The 27,047-nt window shown below is 41.2% G+C and overlaps 1 protein-coding gene across 2 annotated transcripts in view; it reads right to left on the bottom strand.

Annotated features, from left to right (window-relative positions):
- Positions 1–27,047, bottom strand: part of TBXAS1 (thromboxane A synthase 1) — a 232,264-nt gene that overhangs the window by 64,095 nt on the left and 141,122 nt on the right. For both annotated transcript variants that reach the window (XM_071422377.1, XM_071422378.1), the window contains one exon: positions 5,632–5,940. In XM_071422377.1, the coding sequence (XP_071278478.1) occupies positions 5,632–5,940 (309 nt within the window). The remainder of the gene's footprint in view (positions 1–5,631; positions 5,941–27,047) is intronic.

Here is a 27,047-nt window from a genome sequence, read left to right on the forward strand (position 1 = left end):
ATCATAAGCCAGTGTAAAGTTTAGTACAATTCCACTTAAGTCAGTGAAAACAATTACTCCAGATGAGCAATTGCCACACCCAGTATGTCTGATGAATTACAGCAAAAAATTATCAATCATAAATGAGGAGTTTATGCATCAGTCCAGTTCAACCTGGGCTATTCACAACTCACTACACAGAGCAGTTAAAAAGGAATTAAACAGTATTGTTTCATAAACAAAACTATGGATTGCAATGACTTTGGAGTAGCATCATTCAATATTTTCGACATGAAAGAGTACAGATGAAACAGTCTGGTCAACATTTTCAATAAAACATATTGAAAATATTCCTGGGTCCTAAAGCAATACAAAACCAAGTGTTTATAGGAATGAAGATGTCTTTATATCAAAGAAAAATCTCCAAGTCTCCATTTAAATAAAGAGAGAGTATGGCAGGACCTTGAAGTTTCTTTAAACTTTACAGTCTCTAGACAGAGGTGAAAATGTTGATAAGTCACACCAGCGGTGAATTGTTACACTAGTACTTTGTGTGGATAGGAAATTTGGTGGAGTAGAGACTGCTATGTCTTTTCCTGTTCTTCATTCCTCTCACACTGATGTTTCTAAATGTCATATCAAGCAGTGATAAGTAAGAGTAGTACAAAGCTTTTTTAAAATAGAATGGAAAACACAGTCTTGCAGTCTCCAATCGTTGTTTTATGGTAATAGCTGCTCTTTCATGTATTCACTCTTATTTACTTCTCCTGACTCCTGTGCTCTCCCTCACCTTTGTCAGGGCTCCTGGAAGTATTCCTAGGCATCAGCAGCAAGGAGCAGTGAGCTGCTACTCTGTCCTTCACCAGACCTGAAGCCTCACATATCAGTGCAGCAACACATCTCAGGTTCTGTAATGCTCAGTGCAACCTTTTTCCCGTGGTTCTTTAAGTAATGACATGTTTGTATAGATATGAGCTAAAAATCCCCCAAAATTGTAGCACCAAATCTACCCATAAGTTAATGCGAGGCTTGGCTGTCTCTTACTGAGAATAGGCAGTAAATTATTCCTGAAGGTGAGATTAGAATTCAGGGAGCCCTTGCTCCAGGCTTTTCTATGCTCTGCACCATCAGGCATGGATTTCTTTATTGCACAGAGACAGAAAAGATCGTTCTCACACCTCTTTTGCCCTCCTTAGCTGCCCCAAGCAGGCTTGCTTTTCCCCCTCAAGAAAATGACCTCGTTTCACTGGTTTAACCTGATGTGTTTACTTTGCAACTGATCAGGAGCACATACCCACACCCACTCACCACATTCCACATCAGGGTAACAAATAACTTCTTATGAGAAGCCAGCTTGGTCACCTGTGGTTTTGCACTCTGTTTTGTGCCATTACTCTTCCTGTCTAAAATTGTGCAGTCCAGTAAAACAACAACAAAAAATAATTCATAATTGTGAATGATTCAGGCTTGAGAACAGGGACAAGGAAGGGAGAGAGATTTTAGCATTTTTAAATGCTAAAATGGGAATAGAGGAAAAAAGAGAATCCCCACATTGAGGGAATCCCCAGCATGGAAGATGCAATTTTTCATGCCCTAAGCTCTGCGGCTTAGGACATAACACAGAGAGCAGCTCAGAGCACACAGTGGCACTCAGAAGCAAGTGTTCATATGCTCAAAATGAATGTGTGTGCTCCAGGCTTTCTATGGTTTTGCTAAGCACACACACAGACAAACAAAAATCAACTTGCTTTTACAATAAGATAATCAGTCACATGTGCAAAAACTGTTCCTAAATATGTCTTGTGAAGGGCTCCTTAAAACCTCTGCACGGGGATCATTTTTGACTGAAAAGGAGAGGTGAAGACCACGGGTGCATTCTTTCTCACTTGGTGAGTGTGGATAAAAAACATCTCATTCACAACTGTATAGCCTCTAACAGTTCAGGGATGGTTAGCCACAAACACTGTAAAAATAATCTGGTCTTGAAATAGCAACCTTTCTCTTTTTTCCCCCATGCCCTCCTTTACTGGTACATACCAGGCTTGCTTCTCAGCTGATGCATATCACCATACCTGTACTAATACCAAACATGTACCAGTTTAACCCATCTGAGGATCTGACCCCTCTCTGCTGTCCCAGATCTGTGGTCTCTGCAGAAAGCAATATTATTTTATGCAGACACAGAGGTAGGCGTCCTGCCCCCACTAGTTCATATTTAACTCTCTTTTCATCTTGTTTATTTTGCTTTCATGGTATCAAAGCAAGCTGCACACCCAGCAACAAGCTTGCAGCAAATAGGTGCATCTTATTTTTAGCAGATTGCCCTTCACAGGGCACACACTACACTCCCAAGGGATTTATGAAGAGGGTCAGGTCACAGTCTTTATAATTTGAATTTTTATTTGTGCGTTAGAAGAATTATGCTTGTCTTTTCCAGTACAGTTGGAGCACACACAGGGATTCAAAAGTAGTAGGGGAAGATACAGTGTGTGGTGACAAGTAATCACCACTCAGTATTTTGTCTTTCTGCTTCCCCAGAGATGAAAAGCCCTGCATGCCCTTTCTCTACACCCTAAAGACCCAGATAGAGGTGAGGGGGCAATGTCCTGTCCTCTACAATAACTGAGGCCAGGAGCTTCTCCTGCCTGCCAGACTCTAAAATAGGGCAGGTGCCTCTTCTCATTTTGAGGCAAAGAGACACCATGAAGCCTCAGCACTGAGCTGTCAGTCAAGAAAAGACCTAAAATGTCCTTTAGCAAGCAGATGAGGATGGTCCTGGAGGTAAAAAGAAAAAGATGACAACCCATGAGTCACTCAGACACTGTTTTCTGAGGACACCTGCCTGGAAGTGCCATCTATTCAGGCTGTGTGGTAGAGATTGGCAGTGAGACCTCCCAAGACAGCTCTGAAACAAACTTGGCTGGACACAACAGAGCAGGATAACATGGTCCTGTCTCCTCTGGGTATCTGACTCCCAGCACTGGGACTAGACACTTGCAGCACCTAGCTTTGTGTTTCTGCACCACACTGCAGCAGACTGCACCACGCCTGGCCAGGGATCTCTAACCCAGCATTGACTCAGCTTTCTCCATCCCCTTTATGCTCTCCCAACATACCCACTGTGCAAGACAGACAAATGAAAATCACAGCAAAGGCAGGGGTGTCCCCAAGTACAACACCCTGAGCCACCAAAATACTGCTGTATGCCCAGATGGACCAACCTTGCTCCATTACTGGCTATTACAAGGTCATCATGCTTTGTGTTTTTGACTGGTGTGCCAAAAAGCTGGAACTGTGCCTGTCATTTATAGCACCTTTTCTCAGATAGCTCTCACATGTCTTTATAAACTTTGGTAAATGAGTATATAAATCACTCTGTCCACCACCAAAGTACAATCATCTCTGGGATGATACACAGCAGCTGCTGTAAAATCAGACTGCAGCTCCACACCACAGATTAGGGCAATAAAACATTCTGCATCAGCCAACTGAAATGGATGGAGGACAGAAGGGGGATGTGGTAGAGGACATTTTGTAGTTATAATTACCTGAGTACAAATTTGGCTGAAGAGGGTACTGTGTTTAATACTTGCATATCTGCAAATCAAAACAGTCTTCCACCACATGTCAAAACAATCTGACTGTACCATTCCCCATGTTTTGGCCTTTTAAAGCCCTTCCTTTGTGAAAATTGCAGAGCACCTTGATAAGAGCAAAGCAATAACCTAATCAAATTTCTTAGCAACTGACTTGATAACTAACTGAGCCTGTAGCTTCTGTGTCCCTCCCTTCCTCTCTCTTGCATGACAACTGAACACAGCATCTATATATACCCAGTTCTAAAATAGCTGCTGCTCCCGTAACTCACAAACCGTTCACATAGATCTCATTTTCTAGGCTAAAAGTAGTTAATTGCAGTCACTGAGGGGACTGAACTGCTGCACCCTTTTCCTTATTCTGGGATGGGCTCCCTGAGCAGTGCATTGCCCCCTCCTGCCCCCCTGCCAAATCATGAACTGTTTATAAAAGGAAATCTTTTGAAGGATGGGGCTGCAAAGATCAGATCTACAAATTTCCTGTTATCAAGGACTGCAGATGAATCATTATCTTTCTTTCCCTCTCTTCTACTTGGCCATACAGCCATATATGCACCATCTAAAGCCAAACCTGACAACTCAGAAAGTACAGGGAATTTATTTGAAAGGTACTTCCAATCGATCTATGACATGGGACAGCATGATTTGGGATGAGGACACCAGTTTGAGTTGAGCCTCATACAGACTTTGTACAGAGCAGAAATTAATTTGAGTGCAAACTCTCTGCACTGACTAGGGAAACTGCCACAAGTGTCCCTAGCTTCATAAATTCTCCTAGATAGTGCAAAAGCTGAAATTATCAGCAAAATATTAATAGAGAACCAAGAAAGTCAAGAATTAAGCATTTGAATTTGATTATTATTGAAACATTGCTAATAGCGAACGGCAGCTCAGTCAGACCATACACAAGCCAGGATCCATTTAGTTCTCCAGCTTGAATCAAACTCACACCCACATGTGAACCTCTTGCACTGACTCACACTGCAGCCTCCAAGTGCACAGCAAGGGGTCCCTTAACTGGAGTTGGACCAGACCAGCTGCTAAGGGAAATTTGGTACACACAGAGCTAGTCTTTAACTACTCCAGAATAAACTCCTGAGGTGCTTAGAGTGTGTACCCAACAGCCCCCACTAGCAGCTGTGCTGGACGATGAGTCTGTGCCCACAGGAGCACACTCCCTGTCCATGTAGACATGGCCATATGCATGGACTTCCTATGTGGAACATCCTTAAGGAACCAGCCAGATAATGACTGATTGCACTCAGATTTCTACACACTTTCATGGAAATGTTTACTATTTCACATGTCCATCTACAGAAAGACGTCATATGAATGATGTCACACACCCATCCTGCAGAATAGCTCTCCCAGCAATTCCCCTTTGGTTTCCTAGGCTTTCAGCTTTCAGGAACTGATGAGGAGATTAACCATGTTTTCCTTGGGGCTGAATAGTAGGGGGTTCTGTGTGCAACTCTGTCCACAGCATTACCAAGTAAACTGCTCATACTCCAGGCCAAGCTGCAGCTTCACATCTTGGCAGGCCTTAAGGAAGTCAGCTGAACTCACCAGACATGAGGGCACAATTAGGCCTGCCATGTATGAATGAAACAAGTAAATAACTCCAGCTCCTGGAAACAAAAATGCCCTTGGCAAATACAGATAGTGGAGAAGTAATTTGAACGCAGTATAAGAGAATTACATACCGTGATTTTTTTTTTAAGCTTACACATATATTCTGCTGCTAGAAGAAAAAAAAATAAGAACATTCAAAACAAAACTTTGAAGCTTCTGATTTGCAAGGCCACTATTTATGCTCCTACAAAGACCAGTAAATAAAATTGACCACAAAAACAGTAGAAGCAGTTGTACAAGAGGAAGACAATAGAAACGTGTAGTTTTAGAGCCTGACAACAGCTGGTTGATTTCAATAATGTAAAATATTTTTTAAAGGTTAAGCATTCACCATGACACAAAGTTTCTAGGCCATCTCTTGTGTTGATACATTTCCATTGCCTTGCTCTCTGCACAGAGCCCCAGAGCAGCAGATCATACTCACATGTTTTGCAGAGAACTCATCGACCTCCCGCAGCACCTTCTCCTGGCACTCCGGGTTGGTGGCCAGCAAGTAGGTGGCAAAGGACAGCGTGCTCGTGGTGGTCTCATAGCCAGCAATCAGGAACAGGAAAGCTTGGCCTGCTATCTCATCCTCTGTTAGCATCTTCTGAGCCTTTTCAGATGGGGCTGTGCCAGCCAGAGGCGCCTCATCCTGTCTGGGAGCAGCAGATGGGCTGAGCACACCCAAGCACCCGGCTACCATGGCTGAGTCACAGGCGTCAAGCATCCACTGGAGAAAATCTCTGCGCCTCTGCAGAACAAGGAACATGAGGGATGGGTCACAGAGCAGTGCCTTCCATGGGGGATGGAAACAGAGAGCTACTTCCTATTTATAGTGCATGCTTGGCTCCTACAGAATGGCCACCAGCCTTTCAGTGAACGAGGAGGCTTCTATAAATCAGCTGGAAATGACATAACTAACAGCCTGTCCTTGCTTTCTTCCCAGTGAGATGAGACTGATCTGCCCCCAATTCACAAGAGATATGTTATGTACCCTTCACAGAGGATTGCTAATGGCCAGCTCTCCACAGACCTTATATTCTTAGGCTGAGTTCTTGGAATTTGTTGGGAATCAGGGGACTGACATAGAGACTGTACATGCAGGCTCCATGCGCATCTGCCAGATGGAGGCAGCACAAATCATGCTTGGAGGAGCTGGTCCATCTGCTTGGATGCACCACCCTCATTTGTTGGTATGGTCCAAAGCTTGGAACTCACCATCTAAGTTCAGGGTTGCATCTACATTACTTTCTATACTAGCTTAGTGTGACAGGGCTAAAGTCTAACCTCAGTAAATTGGGAGATCTTTTTATGAGAAAGTACAGCTATGAACACTTGTAAGAAGATAGCCTTTTTTAAACAATTATTTAACAACATATTTGCAGAACCATATTAAAACTGCAAGCATTCCCCTACCACAAAACCTGCTTGGGCAGTTTGTCTTTGCAAAATGCCCACTGAATGATCCTACTGTTATGAGAACACTTTCTTTCACACTTATTTCTGACACAGAAGCTCTAATAAACAGACCTATGGCCAAGAGTGAGCTGACTCCCAACCAGTGTGGACAGCAAGCTTGATTAGGCTTTGAAATATAACCCAAAAGGTTTGAATTGACTTTTGTGAGTGGGCATAATAGAATTGTGCTGAACCTAAGCCATAAGGCTGTGTGATTGATTTTCAATTCCTCAAATACCAACAGAATACATGATAGCTCAAGGACTTAGAAGTGACTGCAGTGCAAGAACATGACAACTTGTGCAGTGGGATGGACAACAGAAGGGACCAAGCTTTTCTTCAAAAGAAAAGAATATGCTGTAAACTGTATTTTTCTGTTAAAAATTAATCATTTGAAGGATTTCTTGGATGTGATGTTTGAGAGATAAAGTAGAAAAAAGAAGGGCCAGAGAAAAGGATAGGCAAACAAGATAAGAGTAAGGAAGAAGTAATTAATTATAAATGTCAGACAACTTAATCAGATTATTTATTTTTCACATGACATGGGAAAAGAGAGCAATGAGACAAGAAAACAGGAGAAATACTCAGTGCTTAGCTCTGCTGCCAACAAACTGTTCTGATTGATCTACAGGCAGAGAGGAATGGTTATTTTGGGGTTTGAAAAACACAAGGGATTGGAATAGTGCCTCTTTAACAGCTCCTTCCCTCCACCCCAGAGAACCTTTCCATTAGGTACCTTGTACCCAATGAGCATCTTTCACCCTGGTACACCCAAAAATCAATGCTCCAGATAGCAGCCAGAGCCTGCTGAAGGACTCTGCACATTCACCAGTCAGACTGAATCACCTCCAAGGCATGGGAGACGTGCTTTTCTCCAGCAGGTGAAGGCACACAAAAAACCATTACAGACATTGTGCTCTGCAAATGAGCTGCAGCTCTGAAAACACCTCCTTGTGCCTAGACTTAGGCACAATTCCCACCAGCATGATAGGATACCTCTGCTCCATTATATTCCTGTAGATTGGAGGAAGTAAGACTTCATGCAGACTTCAGATGTGAATAGCTCAAAATCTTGTTCACTTTTTCTGGGAAGGAATAGTTTGTTTCTGGGAATAGTTTCTGGGAAGGAATAGAACATCCTGGGAGTTCATGTATTGCACAACTCAGAGTCCAACTCTTTGGCATAGCCTGTGCTTCAGGGATTTCCCTGGTACATATATTTGTATTAGGCCATTTTTAAAATTGAAAAAAACAAGCAAACAAGAAAAAAAAAAGCCAACCAAACCAACCAAACAAAAAAAAAATTCAAAACAAAAAAAACAAACAAACAAAACCAAAAAGAAACAACAACAGTAAAAAAAACCAATAACAACAAAAAAACCCAAAAAAGCCAAGAGAGTCCAGTTCCAGTGTGTTCATTAGTGTGTGGATAAACCAATTCAAAATAGTAATGAACCACATCTGTAGAGACAGTCTCTTTATCTGCAAGACTAGCCACCATCACCTAAACTACCTTCATAACATAAAAATGTTTAATTACATTCCTATTCAGTGGAATTGTAGCACTGTAGCCTCCTGCAGCTCAAAAGGTGTAACATTGGCTATGGCTCTGCATCCATCCTTCTCTAGCTGTGAATTTCCTTGTAAACAAACCCATTGCCCTCTAAGGGTTTGCTGTTCCCAGTCATGAGCTGTTAGACAAGCCTGGTCTTATATTTAGACAATACACTCTCTGGAGACCCTGTAAGATGTTTCTCCAGCCTTAAACAAAATCAGGTCCTGGCCTTATACAAAGCATCGGGTTATTGCTGTAATAGCAAAGTAATAATCATAATGACTACTGAATAAAATTTCATTCATGAGAATTTTTGCTGAAAGCAAACTTAATGAATACCAGCGCAAGTGAATATTCCCAGGAATGTGCTCTGAAATGCCTCTGTGGCCATTTTGAGGAGCTCTTTTTATTACTCACGTAATATATTTGGTTAGGAATTTAAAAGCTTGTCTTGTTGCAGAATCTGTTTTTAAGGTCATCCTATCCAGAAAAAACTGGATACCCGATCTGTGCCATCTAATTTGCTCACAGGTGAGCAGGGGTTGCTAAGAGCAATGGCTTCATAAACAAACCTTGCAAAAACAACATTCATTTGTAAAAACAACTTGAATAATAGTAGGGGGAAAAAAAGTATTACATTAGAGAGAAGTAAGCTTTCTTCCATGATAGTTCTACACAGTGGAAGGAGCTATATTTCAGCAAAGCTTCTCTTCCTTATGCTTCATTCTGCTTCATTTTAGGCATCAGTATAGAGTGTCACATAAAAAATCGTCCTCAACCCAAGCGAGAGAAAAGATTTCCAGGGTTATAACAAGTCATAACGAAACATATTTTTTTCCGTGCCATCAGGATGGAAAAATCACTCTGATTCCAAAACCTAACAATGGCAATAGAGACAAATACTAGCATAAACCCAAATATAATTGGATTGTTAAGTGCTAGAAATAAGGAAAAAGCATCTCATGAAAATTCACAGAGGGGAAGGGGGAGGTTCCTCCACTTCAGCTGACAGTAGAAGGAAAAAAAATTTTAAAATTACATTTTTTTCTTAATTTAACAACAGACCAGGTACTTACAGTGCCACTGCACAAAAACATCCTTTGGTCATCACATCCAGCTGCTGGCTTCCTTTCTCCATCAGGGACATTCATTTGATTTTTCTCACAAAAAGCAGGAGCCCATAATAGCCTCCATCCTGTCCTCTGACACTTGCATAGTTATGTTACAATGGCCTCAAAAACAAATTCCTGCCACAAAAGAATGGCGTGCTAATGCGATGGACTCTTGATTTGCCCCTGTACAACACAGAGCCCGTCATTAAGCCAATGATAATTGAATGGAAAGCTAGGATTTGAACAAAACCCATATAATTTGAATGCAGTGTGGGACAGGGCGAATGTCTAACTCGGCGGTGACACAGACATCCCCTCTGAAATATATAATAAGACAAGCTCCGCTTACAGCTTCCCCAAGATAGACACCTTGCAGTATATTTCCTGACACCAGTGTTCTGGGCCGTATCATTCCTCTCATTAGTCTCCTTAGGCATCACCTGGCCCTGCAGAGAAGCGGCTCTGCACGGAGGCGGAACGAGCGCGCGGCGCCAGGGAAGGCCAGGCCGCCAGAACCCACCTCCCCGTAGCCCCACATTTCCCTTACAGAGAAAAGCAAGGCACAATTCTTCCCAAGAATATTCTCATCTCACTTGCTGTGCCTGTGTTTGTGCAAAAGTAGAATGCAATTTGGAGATTGTTTACCCCAAGTGATGGTGTTTTGTTTCCTTGGCCTATCAGGGCCTATTGTGTGTGTGTGTCAGGACTGTCGGCTGACGGTCACAAGATTCTATGCTGTTGGGTGCAGAGTTGAGTGCTTGGTAGATTCAGTTTAGATGTAATATAACATAGTGTAATATAATATAAAATAATATAATAAAGTAATTAATTAACATTCTGATAAGATGAAGCCAGATGCACCATTTGTCTCCCCCTCATCGGGGGTTGCCTGTGAATTCAGTACCTCCCCTCCTCACATCCCGGCTCTCGAGCCTCGCAGCTGTCAGAAGGAGAGAGATGTACCACTCACACACGAGATGCAGCATGACTTTTCTCACAGGAGGCAAGGGATGGCTCCAGCTCTCTCCCTCCTGAACAGGGAGTTGTGGTTTCATATCTGAGGCTGATGTGCCAGCTGACCTTCTGGCAAACTCACCATGCTCTGGGATCCAGGGGACCCTTGGGTCATGCCTTTGGTAGAGAGATTAAGCTGTTCAACTTCTCTGCAAGCTGAAGTAAAAAATTACTTAAGGAAAACTACCAAATATGTATCAGTTTGAATTTTAGTTCTTAATGTTTTGATTTCAATCATGTTTTCTGTAAATTATACTCAAATTTTATACCACTCTGATAGTTCAGATCTGTGTTTTGAGTTCAAAATAGCCCAGAAACACAAAATTCATGATGAATCAAGGAATCAAAATAAATGACATAATTGGTCAATAGTCTGTAAAGCACTTGCTGTGGTGTAAAAGTCATGCAAATGTGATGCTGCAAATATAATGCCAATCACAATAAACTGTACAGACCTTCCTGGTCTTTCTCAAATTCTCTGATTCAAACTCAAAATGATAGATTTCAGAAACCTTATCTATCAGGTAGAAAGCTCACATCTCATATTATTTCAGCAAACTTGTACAAACACTGCTAAGTCAATGTATATCCAGGAAGCTTTTCATAAGCTTGATTTGGCAACCCTCTTTTTAGGTAAGACAAACCTGCGTCACAATGAAGTTATCAGTCAAGCACTGCAGTAGCTACCCAGATCCTTTTGAAAAAGAAGCACAGAATGCAGTCCCACTAAAACTATCATTTTGCCAATCATCTTTGAAAGGATCAAATTCAACCTATAACACTTGCAGGCTTCATTTGGTTTCTCAGTGAAATCAGAAAAAATAAAAGGACAGTTTTCTCTGGCAATATATCCAATTCCAAAACATTCCAGAGAGAGTGTCCTTTTGCCTTGTGCTTGAACACAGAAGCTCAAATCAAATAAGAAGCCCTCAAATTTGTATGTCTGAAGCTTGAGGACATGATGCTCTCAGAGGTGATACTCAGCTCTGGAAGGACCTGGACTCTGTTAGACTCCAGGGTATGGCCATTGCTCAAGAGAGGCTGGGAGAACTTTTCAGTCAGGCAGGTAAAACTCTTTTGTTTGCATTTGTTAATATCAGCAGAAGAAAACACTGCAGTGTTTTTATTGTGAATGGGCCGAGGGTCTGAGGGCAGGCAGGTCTTACAAAGCAATATAACTTGTGTAAAACAAAAAAGAAAAATTCACTGGGTGCTGATTCAGAAAGTGAAGCCTTTTGCCAGTCTGATCTGATCTTAATACTTATAATAAAACAAGCTGAGAAGATTTCATATGAGTTTGGACTTGCTATTTTCTTATATTATCATCACTAATCTTGTATGCAATTTTTTGACAGTAGTTCACATCCATAAGAGAACCCTGGGAGCATTTAATAACTCTGCATTTGATGTCAGAAGCCACAGCAATGTCTTTGCTTGCTACTTGAAAGGAATGTGTCCCTACAAAAATGTTGCATGAAAGCAAAATGAAAGCTACCCCCAGGAGGGGCAGGCTGATCAGCAAATAGATGAAGGCACCTGAACAGAAAGTGTCAAACATGGCAACAAAACAGATCTTCTCCATGTGACCAATGTTCTTCTAAAAAATGAAAAATAAAAATAAAGCCAAGAGTAGGCTGAATTAGATAGAATATGATACAGATTTTATTGGCTGAGTTTGCCACTAAACCTGCAAAGTGGCCAATATGATTTACTGGTTAAAGCACTGCCCTTCCACAGAAGCTGAGATGCTTTAAGCTGCACTCCCTTTTTTGCCTGTAAAGCAGAGTTATAGCTGGTGCAGCTTCTCCATCTGTAAAATCGGTACAACAGACATCAAATCTTATAAAACACCGTGAAGAGAAGCTAATGATGATCTCAGAAAACCGTTTAAGACCTAGGATAAAAACAGATTTACACAGACTCAAAGAGTTTAAGGCAAAAGCATCATCATAGAGGAGAAGGAGCCCTGGAAGGAACTCAGCAAGTTATCTGCTTCATCCCCTTGCCACAAGGCAACATCAGGCAAACCAGCACTGACAGCTGTTTGTCTAACCTGTTCTTAAAAACCCAGCAAACCCTGACTTCCCACAGCGTCCCCAGGCAGTCCACCCCAGCACTGGACCTTTTCAGTCACTGCAGAGGTTTCCCCTCCTCCAGTGACTCACCACAGATATTGCAAATCATTAGATTTCACCAGCTACATCCATAATGTCTGCAACTCCACAGCCTGTACCTGTTCACAATGTATGTGTGTGTATATATAAATATATAAATATATATATATATGTTTTAAATATATCTTTAATAAAGCATGCTGATAACATAAAAATCAAACTGCTGAAAAATACAAAATGATTTGCACATAGCAGTGCTTCCATTCATGAGGGGGAAGAGTCCACAGGTACCGGTGGTTTCTTCCTCAAAAATTTTGCACCTTTCTGACCTTCAAAAGTAAAAGCTTTAGTAGCATACAGAGGGATTAAGCCTAATTCAACCTGAAAATAAAGCTGAAGGGATTTCTTAAAACCAACATTTTGTTAGTGACCCACCTCCCCCAGTTTATACTGCTGCAAGTAGCACTAGAGGGCTCACATCTTGAAAGACAGCAGCCTCCTTCATATGGTCCCACACAGACCAGGGATGAAAATCAATTTGAATTTCAGATCTAACTGTTAGTGAATTAAGAGAAAGAACAGAACTGTTTGTAGTTGATATAATCTTAATACAGGTGTTTACAGCTCTTTCAGGAGCAGACTGGTTTTTAGATCCTAGCCAAAAGCCAGACTTGGCTGAAGTGCTATGTAAGATACAGAGATACCACAGGTATGGGTGGGAAAAAATAAGATACACTCCTATTTGGTTGCTTCATAAACTGTGTGGGCCCACAGAGAAACCCACAGCTTTCCATGAGGGCTGGAAACCCTTCCTGTAGCTGTTCAGTGTAAAATCAAGGGATTGTCTGTAGCCAGGTCTATTTACACCTCTAATGAACTGGCCACTGTCTCTGACTCTGGGAAGCTTCCCCCTAGTACCAGGCTCAGGTATTTAAGACAAGCACTAAGTTTTTCATCATGAAATTCAGCTTAATGGTAAGGAAATGTCATGGAGTTCGTGGCAGCTGCTTGGCAGCTCTGCCACACTGGGCCGGCAGTGTCAGCCCAGGTCACAGCACAACAGCATAACCAGCACAGCTCCCTCCATCACACACACACACACTTGGGGAAGGATCGGAAAGCAGCCCAGAATTCAGGGGCTGGAGAGACCCATCCAGCTTTCCCAGTCTCTGCACTGTGATGAGCAAGAGACATTGGCAGCAAATATCAGTGGACAGCAACCTCCTCGTTCTGTATTTGCAAAACATTCAGGATAACACCACTCTGATAATGACTCCTGGCATTACTGCAATGCAAACAATAAATATTGGATTTGTGTGTGTGGTAGCTGAGCTTCCCTTGCCCCTTGCAAAACATGTGTTTTGCTGCTTGAAGGGGGAGAAGTGACATTATCAGAATACACAGTGTGGAGAGATAAGAAAAGAAATAACTGAGTGATGGGGGAAAGAATAGCTCAGGCCAGGCCCTGCCATGGATGCCAGCACGTGGAGCAGGCACCTATGCCCCAAACAGCAGCAAGCTGTGCACCTTACTTCACATTGCATGCATGCATCCCCTCCCAAAGCTCATCTGGCCTCCCACTAAACCATCTGACTCTCCTCCCCTCTGTTATTTGCACGAGGAAGGGAGGATGCAGGAAGGGAGTGTTTTAGGCTAAGTGTCTGACATCCAGAAGCTTGACCCTCTGCTGATTCAAACTGCTGACTAAAGGCTATGTTGCTGGCAGTCCTCTGCTCTTTTCCACTTGCCACAGATTGCAATTTTATTTTCTTAAATTAAATTCCCGATTAATAATAATTTCTTGTTTTAGCAGTTGACTCACATTCAAGAAAATGCACAGGAATCTCATTATTTCTTTCTTGCTCTTTGTTCTTCCAGCCCCATATGCTCCTTTTAACATTCTTGCAAAGCTCCACCACTCACTTTGAAGAGCCATCAGGATATTTCAGGGCCATTCGGGGAATTTACTGCTCACATCCTGCTCTCCCTCATTTTTCTCAGGGTTTGTTCAAGATCCTTTCTTTCTGCATCACACAACATATAGATTGCATATGTTTTGAGGGAAGGAACAGCTCATTATTTGGTTTTGTGATGCCCTTAAGTATTTTCAGGAAGCCAAAAAAAAAAAAAATATTTTCTTTTAACTAAACTGATCATGGTTTTGAGAGTGAAATAAATGCCATGTACTGCTTCAAAAAAAAAAAAAAAAAAAAGGTACAACTAATGTTATTCATATTCTGTATTAACAATATGGGGGAAAAATTTTCATTATCACTTCTTCAAGCAACTGCTCTCCACTGCTGGCAGGCAATCCTACTGCCAGCTTATCCATTCATGATCACACCTACACCCTACATTAGGATTTATCCCGGATTTTCAGCTATATTAAACTGGCTTTTACCTAAAGTACATAAATCACATCTATATCTGACTCTCATGACTTGTGTGCATGAAGGGATACAGGCTTCTAACACAGTGGGTGAGAGCACTGGGAAGGAAAGGATTATTTTCAGCTAACCAGTGACCAATAACAAACTGTGTTATCCTCCACAGCTTCACGGGTGCTGGGTTCAGTTATGGGTTTTATCCAATAGATGGCTCCTCAGTAGCAGGAAGGATTCTCCCCCTGCTCTCCTTCCCTTCACAGAGTTTCAATATGACTTTCTAATATTTACACAGCTATTATCTTGCAAATATAGGCATTTTGTGCACACTGATAAACACACAGAAGCAGCACGTGTGCGTGAATTAAAGAACAAAAGAAAAACTACATGACATTTTATATTACTGCCTGCCACTTTGTCCTCTGCCAGTACAGGGGTGCATGAAAAATGATAGCCTGGAATGCTTCCTAAAGTCAAACTAAAAAAATAAAAAAAATAAAAAAAATACAACTATAGAAACATTAACAGCATGCCAAATACAAGCTGTCTTTCTCCCCAAATACATGAGGACATCTCCCATATCTTACATATCCCTGACTGAGCAATACTTAAGGAACTTACAGGCATCATTACTACTCTGTCAACAAAGGATTTTTCACAAGAAAAAAATAAAATCCTATGTGCAATTATCGATATAATGACCCAGGAGGGTTCTGTGTAATTGGCAGGGTGCAAGTTAACATCATCATGAGTAAGGTTAACATTTCTGAGACAGTGAAAGTGAATACATTTTTGTTGTTTTACAGAAAAACATGATTAGAATAATAACCCCCAAGATATTCAGAAAAATCCTGTTTATCCCATATAGACACTTCTCTGAATCAGAAGAACAGTTCCCAGTAATTTCTGTTCTGAGATCTATCCTGCATCTCAGTCAAGATCCTGTCAAAACCTGGTGGTAACCTCACTTTGGGATTGTGACCCTCTGGTCCGGCCACATGATCAACAGAAAACAGAACACCCACAATAAATAATAAATTGCATAGAATCCAGATGATGGCTGTTTAAATTCCCATGATTTAACACTTTAATGGGGCACAAGTACAAACCCCCTATACCTGCTGTTAGCATCTAAAATAATATAATTCTTAATAATAACCTTTATCCTTGAAATATTAAGCTGCTTTGAAAAGTGGGGGAAAGATATCATTTTACTACAAATACACATATAAATATGTAGCATCATAACATTAGCACAATTACAGCTGTAATAACTGTCAAGAAAAAAAAAAATAACTGTTTCATCCCTGTTCAAAGCTGAGCACAATCACTGGTCTCATTTCAGCATTCCAAGAGGACTTGCCTAATTCCATGCCTCAAGTCAGCTTTTTGCTGGCTAAAACCTGGAAAATTCAAACCAGCTGGCACCTCGGTCGCTCCAAAAGAAGTTCAGCAGCAGCATGCCTGACCACGGGGCTGTGACACTGCTGCTCTCCTTTAGCCCCGAGCAGACACCCCAAGCAGCCCCCTATCCTTGCAGTGCATCATGCAGAGAAACAGCACAGTGAAAAGGCAGCCTTATGATCTGGTGATCCCTCTTGGGCTCTTTGAATGCTTAAAGACATTGCTCTTAAACTGCATGGAGCAGATTTAAACCCTGGCCAGTCCCAGTTGTGGTGAAACACCAAAGCTCCATCTTCCCACTTGGCTCTCTCTCCCAGGACACTGCAGCCAGCAGATCTCACCCAGCCCCAAAGCCAAGCCCGCAGACTTTGAGCCACCTTGTCTCTCTTTAAGGGGCAAATATACAGGCATGTCAAAAAATCAGAGTTCACAACTGAAATACTGACAATCATTTTCACCGTGGAGCAGTTTAAAAGAGGCAGCAGTGATATTCATTAAGCTGTTAATAATGGATTGTGGCACAAAGCAATTTATCAAGTTTCCACTGTAATTAAAATCACTGAATATTCGGGCACTTGCAATGCACCTAGCTCTCCCTGCTTCTGAAGCTTTACATTTTAATGTGAATTATAGCTCCCTCTCCCCAGAGAGCTACTAAAAAGCCCATTTTAATTGGTATGTTTTTAATTGAGATTACATTATTAAAAAGTGTAAATTTCTGTTGAAGAGAGAAAGGAGGTGCTCAGCTCCCCTTTAGTCTGTCTCCCTTAGATACAGCTTGCTTATCCCAGCAGGAGGGAAAAATGAAGGGTAGATGCTGTGAAGGAAGAGGAGAAAGCCCTGAACACTCACAGGCTGTGAAGCCAGGGCAAGGCATCATTGTCTGCCACAGATGCAGGATTTCCTAGGTGGATTTTCGGGAGGGAGAGGAATCACCACCACCATTCAGGCTGCTCTTAACAAAAGGCAGACGGAAAACACCATGCAGGGATTCCTGCCTCCTAGCCAGCTGACACTGAGGGCACATTTCAGCAAGCCTCTCCTCAAGGTTACCAGTGACAGACAATCTGTTGCTTTCCATAAGTAACTCCAATATCAAATTCTCCTCAAAATCCACATACAGTCATGAGCGGATGGGGTCTCGCAAAAGCCTCTGCTGGTTCCAGAAGGCTGAGGGCAGGCAGGGAGAGGCAGTCCCAGGGCAGCCTGGACAGGGTGGCAAGAAGAGAAGTGCCCCAAGCAAACAAAGCTGGTTGCCTTTGTGCACAGATGTGGTCAGACTGAGCACGTTAAAAAGAAAAGTGACTTCATGCACTTGGCATCCAAATGCTGGCCACTTAAAGGGTTCTCCTGCTGGCAAGATGGACTGTCAGTGCCTCTTATAAGTAGGAGTATGGATCTCCTAAGGTGAGTAGACATGAGAGAAAAGGGAGAAATATCAAAGGAGTGCAAAGTAGATGGAAACAGCTGAGACAGATCAAGGGAAAAACCTCCAGAGATCAAAACATGCCAAAAGATGGACAAGATGGTTGAGCAAGAATGAAATATCATGGAACAGCTTTTTCATAACTGCTTCAGGAAAGGTCATGCTGTACTGCAAAAAGAAGGCAGTGCATGGGGCTGAGCGAGGTCACTGTAGGCAAATAGAGACACAGAGAGACTAAGAGACAAATTCAAAGATCACCCACTAATACCACAAATGCAGCAACTCCCCTTCTAGTTCTGGAAGTGACTCAGGAAGGAAGGACAATGGACCAACAGCATATAAAAGGGGAAAAAAGGATGACATGTGAAAGACAAAACTGAAATTGTTAAAACTGACAGAGAAAAAGAAAGCTCTGTTACTACAATTAGGTCAGTAAATCTGTGATTTTTTCTAAATTAAGAATTTAGATGCTATGCTCTAGTTCCACATGTCAGAGAAAAGCCTGCTTGTAGTGGGAAAGTACCCAAACATGCTATTACTCTGAACAGCAAGGTAAAATTAATATATGAAATTCCTAGTCCCAGTCAATAGGCCCCTTGCAGATTGAGATCAAAAGTAAAAACAAACAAACAAAAAAAAAGACCATGTAAACAAAGATTAGATCTTATATCCCACCTTGGCATTAAAGACCACTGCTCTGCTGTGCAGAAAGATAATCTCCAGATTATTTAATTTAATGCAAGATTCCTATTGCTTGCTGATTTGAAAACCCCACATCCAGATCACAGATGAAGCAGGAAAAGGAAGGGCTTTCAGAGACCTCGAGTAGAATCTTCTGAGAAACCTGTGGGAGCACACTGTAAGGGTAACATAAAGAAGATATGAAGAACTGTAAGAGAGACAAGTTACAAAAGAAAGGGAATGTGCACAACTTCAGGGTAACAATTTTCCCTTTCAGCTGAAGGGGTGAATATTGAGACCATACCATGAAGGAAAACAAACAACGGGAAGCAAGAAAAGATAGGCTGGGCAAGATTTGCTTTATGCCAACAGAATCACAAAGAGAAACTGTGCTTCCAAGCCTATAGAAAGATGACCCTGAAAGACAAATTTAACTCTGCTTAGGCTGACTATTTTGCACAGATGAAAACATGCAGCAGAAAGGCCAGATTACTTACTGATTTGGCATGTACCAACAGATATATGACCACATCAGATTCTACTCGGAGTGCTATAAAAGAAAGGCAGCTGGATGTGCTTTACTCCCTTCCCAGAAAACAGAGACCTTTTTCTTAGCCCTGAACACCACAAAGTCTCATTGGTTATGTGAAATTTCTGTGGCTTCAGCATCCAGGAACATTTCCCCAAATATATCCAGTGACCCACCAGGTTGCAACAGCCCTGGTTCAATTATTTTCTCTGATAAGAGTATCAGGAAAGTTTCTAACTAACCAAGGGGACAAACTTTATGTCTAAGGTCATGAAAGAGCAGCATTGAGTACTAGGTATAAAAAAGTATTAAAGCCAATGCCACATCCTCCTCAAACAGATGGCCTTTCAGAAAGATTTAATCAGACACTGAAATGCATGCTGCGAATACTCATTACTAGCACAGGATCAGGCTGGGACAAGTGGCCAGCACTGACGTTATTGCCTACAGGGAATTACCACAGGCATAAACAGGATTTGCTATGTTTGAACCTCACTCTGGATAGCAAGCACAGGTCATGATCATAAAGGGGGGTAAAGCAAAAAAATTATGATGAGGTGAGCCAGGTCTACATGGCAGAGACCCAGGCCCTTAAAAGAAGCAACCTCCTAATTTCTTTTGCTTTCTTATCCTCTTTTTTTCCCTTGCGCTCATCACATCACCACAAAACTCAGTGACAAAGGCCAGTTTTCTCTGGACACCACCTTCACAGCACAATGAGCTCTTGCTCACCTTATTTTACTGGACACATAAAATAGAGCTGTGACAATTTCATGCCCTTCAGTATCAAGAAGAGGAAAAATAGGATATCACCACAACAACCAGCGTGCAGAAGAAGGAAAAAAAAGAAAAAAGGACTTTTCATCTCTCCTTCAGTGATGGGGGTGGCTTCTTTGAAAAAGCAGGTTTGCCTTTCAACTCTTTCCTCTTCCAGTTTTTCAGAGAAATTTTACTGCAAACATTATTTGGAAGAGTCCTTAAGCTATCTTTTTATCTGGATTTTCAATAAAAGGTATGTTAAGAGATTGATTTTACCATGCAAACACAATTCTTAAAAGTCTTTAAAACCTTGACATTACCAACAACTGAACGTGTGATTTTATTTATTTTCACTCTAGATGACAAAGCCTTTTTTCAGTGCTAAAGATCCCACCCTTCTCAAATAGAAGACATTTTTAATATGCTGTAGATTGGCAAAGCCAAATGTCCATCTTCACTTCCCACAACAGCTGGTGAAAACAAGAGGAAAATACACACAAAACTTATTGACAGAAGCACTTAAGTCCTTCCTCCTTTTACCTCTGAAGGCATCCCGTTGGTTTAATGACTTCCTGTGGATTAAGAGTGCTACAGGGAGCATCTGAACCTCCCGTTCTGCCCAGAAAGGGCCAAACTTACAAGTTTTTTGAAGGCCCTCTGAAGGAGCTCCACCACATATCCCTTAGAATATGAAGTTGGCTTTTCCTGCATAGATACTCATATTCTCCTGGTACTATCTGCACAATCATTCTTGGCAACTGTGGATATGCAAAGACTTAACCAGATTAAACACCATGAACACCCTGGTGCTTCAATTTACTTTCTGTCCATTAGCACAAGTCTATGGTCTTGCAAACTGAAGCAGGTCATGAAGCATGGTCATCACCTGCACTTGGCACTGCTGAGGCTGCACCTCGAGTGCTGTATTCAGTCTTGGGCCCCTCACTACAGGAAAGGCACTGAGGTGCTGGAGCACGTCCAGAAAAGGGCACTGAAGCTGGAGAAGGGTCTGGAACACCAGTCTGATGAGAAGCAGCTGAGGGAGCTGGGGTTATGTAGCCTGGAGAAAAGGAGGCTCAGGGGGAACCTTATCACTCTCTACAACCACCTGAAAGGAGGCTGGAGTTAGGTGGGGGTTGGTCTTTTTTTCCCCAAGTAATATGAAAAGAGAAAATGGCCTCAAATTGTGCCAAAGAAGGTTTTTGATTGGATATTAATCTCTTTGCCAAAAGGGTGCTCAGTTGTTGGAGTATGTTGCCCAGGGAAGGGGTTCAATTACTAACCCTGGAGGTATGTAAAAGTCATATAGATGTGTTTAGTGGTGGACTTGACAGTGCTGGATTAAGGGGTGGGACTTAACGAACTTAAAGGTCTTTTATAATCTAAATAATTCTGTGATTCTGTGTGAGCGGTGCTCCAAGAAGTCAAGGAGATGGCACCTTGGACCCCAGAGTATAGCTGAGGTGGCTGGCATGTGTGAATTATGGGATAGGGACATCACTCCTGAAGAAGTGGAGATGGACTGCAGTGCTTGAGAAAAATCAAAAGGGAATGGAGAGAGGCAGAGGCATCAGAGAAAGAATCACAGATGCCAAGATTATGTTGTTAGGGCTGCTGCAGGGTTTGCTGGAGTGGGGCAGATAATATATACATGATACCATCTGCCTATTCCTTGTCTAGAGTCCATGAAGCACTCTGAGCCACAACCAAGGAGACAGTAAAACATTGCCTGAGAGCAAAGGGTCAGCAACAGCAAGCAGAGCTGCTTGTGCTTGCTGGCAGCAGGCAACCAAGCAGACATTTGCTAACTTCCTGTGGCCATAGTGCCCACAAAGCCCTGGGCTCACAGGTGTTCTGGGCTGTAGAACTGGAACAGATGCAGCAGTAATGCAAAACTCTTCCTGCACACCTCGGGGAGGCAAGAAAGGCACCACTCCTGTTACTTGTTCTGTCCTTAATCTCTTTTGAGCAGAGAGGCTGCAGAGCTGCATTTCATGATGAAAGAACCTCAGCCAGACACTTCAGCCCAGGCCTGAAACCCAAAGATCACATTTGGTAAGCCTGTAGTTCCTCCTTGGAAAGATATCAACAGGGTGATCAAGAAATTTCAACAGGTGCCCAAAAGTAATAGGGATTTCAAGTTCATTTCTATTCAAGGTTTTGTGGCTTTGTTATGTTTAAATACCCACTTCAGAAATCTTGAGAAAGTTATAAAACTCATTACATCTTCAAGAAAAATAAAATAAATAATTTTTAAAAATTACTCAAATATGGGAAGGAAGGAAGACAAACCACAAGCAAATGGCTTGACTTTTAAATAAGGTGAATAACTAAAATTTATTTTAATACAATGCTACTTTTTTTTTCTTCAGAATCACTGCATGCTGCCCAAGCACAGACACCAGATTTGATGTTCAAAAGTTTTTAAACATATTCTAGAGCAATTATACTCTTCTGCTAACAGCAGCAGAAATAGAGGTTTCAGAACTGCGTTCAACTCCATATTTAGCCCACATTTCCTCTATATCTTTAAAACACACATTTACCTCTCTGGAAAGTCCACACTTCCACCTGACAAAGGCAGTTTATAATGGGATGATCAAACTGTGAGAACAGCCCAGAAGAACAGAATCACAGCATCTCTCCAACAGACTCAGAAAAACAAAAGGATCAGACTGATCCTTTGTTTTACTGACTTTATTAATCCATAAAATTAGATTATTTAATATTGCCATATAGTGTGTATCCTTACATGGACACCACCACAAATTTTGCTTGGTTTTCTACAAAGGCAAGAATACTGCACACTATTAGAAGGTGTCTAATCCTCCCATCTGCTGTTTCTGTAGAAAAATATTTACTATTAAACATCTGTATTGCATTTACACAGTTCAAACACACACACATAGCTCCTGGAATGTACATAGTATTTAGCAAATTTTTAACTAACTTTTCTTTGTAATTGTATAGTTTTCCCTTGACAAGGAGAGGATCAGACTTTTTCAGGAGGATTACCTCTGCTCAACTCATTTCAAGCAGCTCTTGAATAAAATAGTTCATTAGTTCATGAAAAGGAAAGACTCCAGGGAACTGCTGGGGAAGGAAGAGAAAAGAACAGAGTGTCACAGTAATTAGGTTTTCAGATTGTCACTTATCCTCCAGAATGCAGGTACACACACACATGTCCCTCTTCCCCTTAGGGGAGATCATTGCATGTTTATCCCTGGGAATCAGTGTACCAGAGATTAAAACTCTAACCCAGCCATAATTTCCCAGAAAGATATTAAAAGTTACTTCTTCTTTATAGCACGTTTCCTTTGCTAGTCCTTAGAGCAAGAGAAGTCCACCCCCCACTTTGCAAGTATTTAAATACCTTAATTTCAGACTTACTCAAAATGCAGTCTTCTGACCTTTTTAGGCTCCCATAGCTGATGCTGAAAAACCAAAGGACTTCCCCTCACTAGGAATCCCTCATGCCTGCCCAGGTGTATGGGCAGCCTGGGAAAAGCAGAGCCACTGACTGTAGCTACCAGTGATCAGGGAAAAGACTGGCCAGGAATGAGGATGGAAAGCAGGGAAAGCTGGAGGAGGTTGCAATTGTTGACCAGAGGACAACCTCTTTTGATCTGTACCTGGCACAGCAGATTACAGAGTATCCTAGAGCCACACCAATTAAAAGGAGGCCAAATCATCACCAGGACTGACACCACTGTACAGTTTCTGAGTGGCTTTACACCACAGGGCTCAAAGGGAAGCATGGCTCCCAGCAGCAGAGCCTTCACACTCTTCTCATGTTGTTCCTTCCGTCTGTTCTGCCTTTGCATTAAAAACACTCAAGTAGTCCATAAGGCTCCAGCCAAATTGAGTGAACAGCAAACTGAGATGCCAGAGAATAGTTCTGGTGATACTTTCCCTGTGCTTTGTCACCCTCTCATTCCAAATTGTCTTGAGAACACCAAGAAGCAGCTGATGGCCATCAGAAACATCATCAGATCACTACTGGCCAAGCATGGATTATGTGACCTTGAATTACACATTCACAGCAGGCAGTATGACTGGAAAAATCAGGAAATATCAGAAGAAAGTGTTGAAGCCTCTATGAATTCTCCAATTCTCCTTGCTAAAGGATGCGCATTTTCAATAGTGGATTTTCCAAAAATAATCAATAACCTTAAATTGTTACAGTACAATTGTTGTTATTACTATGGATTACAAATGAAACTCTGAACTTTCATCTGCTGACAGGGGGCTTACTTTCAACCCACAGTTGCTGAAGGAGTCTCAGTTTTGAGCACCATGAAAGACTCCTTCATCTAAACATCATAATTTAAAAGAAACCAGTAGGTTCAGAACCGAGCTATAACAGGATATCAAAATAGCTCTAACACAAAAACAATTTGTATATCAGATTATTAAATGAAAATCTATCAAAGTATCGTTTATTGAAGTAAACAAATAGTCTATCTGCCCTGTCTTTGGAAATATTTTGCCTCAGGGAAAAATTTAAACCTGGACAGATAATCAGGGTAAAGTATTTGAACATTTAAATCTTGCTGGATCCTTTAAAGTAGGTGTTAAGTGGTGCATTAAATTTGTGCTGTTTCTTGTGAGCTGAGTAAATTTGCTCTTCTGTAAATAGTGGGAAAAGCCTTTTACAATAATTTGAACCCATGAATAAATGTAATGTATTAAAATTTCTAAAGTACAGGCATTAAATGTTTTTGTACATAAGGCAAATGAGTGGAATATCCAGGACTAGAATTATTTGAGTGACCACAGAAAGATAATATATAATTAAAATGACATCTGCACCACTAACCGAGGGGATGAGAGAAAGTGACATCACAGATCTCATATAAGCTGCAAGCGTATTATTAGATCTAAACCTGGCTGTAAAATTACTATCTACCCAAGGGATTATCTTTAGGCATTCAGAAGCATTGTTTCATTTACTGATAGAAAAGGGATGATAACAGGCTGATTTTGCTTGTCACATTGTTTTTTGGCCTTTCTTTATTCTTTGTTCACATTAGCTGTAGATGAGAGGAAGACAAGTTTCAGCTAAATCACTGTAGTGGAGCTTTTCATTGTTTTACACTTTGTTCCAAAGGCTTTTTTTATCCTCCCTCCCCCCCTCCCCTCCAGAAAAGAACCCCAAAGCATTTTTAGTGGTGATAAAATCAATGGGGAGTAAAAGATGCACATACAATGTAACATCTAGGAGTGTAGCAAACTAAGGAATACCCATTGGCCTAATGCACCTCAGGGAGACCATAAGACTTTGCTTATAGCTCTCATTATTAGCACAAAGAACCAGTGGCTGCTAGTTATATCTTGGCCTTATTAAAATTCAGTGCCAAAACTCCAACTGGTTTCAGTGGGTACATTTCATCGTACGAGACCTAGGACAGAGGACATCATTCTCATTCACATGCAGGGCTATCTGGGACACCTCATTTCTACAGATTAATTTCTGCATTAAATTGAAAAAAACCTGTGTTTTGTTCTGTTTTACACATCATTTTTATGTCTGTGGCAAATATTAGTTGCTTATATTTGTAACAAGACTCATGTGCCACCAATCTAAAACATTCAAAATTCTATAAGCAGATACAGAACACAGGCAGTGAAAAGGGAAAAAAAAAGAAAGCTTCAAACTTTCCAGTCACTTTTGAACAATAATGATCCTGACCTGCAAAGGAGACTTAATTTGCATTAAGAAATCTGTCCCTAGTAGTCTAACTCCTAGTACTTAAAATAGCTCCCATATGCCAATTTTGCACACTAAGCAAAAGCCCAGGAGCAGACAGGTCTGCAGGCAGCCATGGAATTGTGCACACACTGCTAAGGCACACACAGACCTTGCACTTTCCCCCACATTGTCCTGGTGTTGGGCAGCTACTACCATGTGTTATCTCTCACAGACCCTCCCAATACCCCTCCAATAGAGCCTTAAGCCTCTGGCCCATCAACCTCTGTAGCCTGCAAACAGGCTGCATTATGCAGATTTCTGCCTCTTGATCTTGTCACTACAATCTTGCTTTTTTCTGTGCTGTCCCTTTTTTAAGGGAGTGACCAGCATAGTGAAGGGTTTAGCCCATGGTGGACCCCTCAGTGCTACAGCCACAAACACACTGCATTTCATTAATAACAGTTAACACAGCAACCACTTTTAATCCACATTAGGTTGTTTCATTGTCCCTTTTATTCTTTCATAATTCATATACAGAACAGACTTTCCATGCAGACCCTATTGGCATGAATCTTTGATTTAAAGCTGTCCATACCTACAGCCACATCTGCAGGTCATTAAAAGTTCACACTGGACCTATGCAGTAGAAATGAGGTGCCTGCAAGCAGTTTATACACATCATCACTGCCAGAAGATATTCCTGCAGCACTCAGCCTGGGCCAGGAACCCTGTTTATGAAACACCAGCTGTTTGTGGCCACTCAGTGGTGCTTACCATCCTTCAGATGAAAAGAAAAGCAAAGACTGATGAAGGTGGGCTGAAGGAACAGCAAGCAGCATGTAGGGATAAACTGCAACAAATGTAGAAGTGAGACATCGCTGAAGAAAAAGTCAAAGAGCAGCAATATATTTGAATATAAATTTAATTTTTTTAATGTGTCCTGGAAGTAGTGTAGGGTAAACCTTAAAATCTATTTTATCCTGAAAAGTGGCAGCTGTGGAGTGAAGCTGTGAGAATAAGTTGGGAGGATCCATTCTCACCCGTGCTGTTACTCCATCAGCATTACTCTTCATCTCAGAGAGGCAAGAAGCATCTCTTACACCTCAATATTAACAGCTTCCTTCATGTGGATGTTGTGTGTTTCATGCCAATTGTTATGCAAAAATTTGTTTCAGTTACCTCAAAAATGGAATTCTTACCGATATTCTTTGTTTCTCACTACACATCCATATTGCTCCATGAAAAGAAATGAAATGAAACTTCATGCAATAAAAGGAAATGAAGTGGAATGCAAAAAAAAATTAAATGAAAAAATATGAAAAGAAATGAAAGGAAACCTAAAGAAATGAAATCTTGAGATTTCATATCCTTTCATCAAATGAAAATTCATTTCATGAAATAAAATGAAAAATCAAATAATAAAATTAAATTAAATGAAACATCATGGGATAAAGGGAAATGAAATTTTATAAAAAACAAACTAAAAAATGACAATAAATTAAATGAAACAAAGAAATTAAATGAAATCTTGGGATTTCATGTCATGAATGAAAATGAAATGAAAAGTCAAGGAATGAAATGAAAAGAAATTCAATGGAATTAATTGAAATGAAATGAAGTTAAATTTAAAGAAGTTAAAGGAAACATACCAAAATAGAATTAGATGAAATCTTGAGATTTCTTTTTCTTTCCTTTCATGAAAGGAAATGACATGCCAAATCAAAGAATGA

This window comes from Agelaius tricolor, unplaced genomic scaffold, assembly GCF_023055355.1.
Source record: "Agelaius tricolor isolate 1412-34295 unplaced genomic scaffold, bAgeTri1.0.p SCAF_3, whole genome shotgun sequence".
Classification (NCBI taxonomy): domain Eukaryota; kingdom Metazoa; phylum Chordata; class Aves; order Passeriformes; family Icteridae; genus Agelaius; species Agelaius tricolor.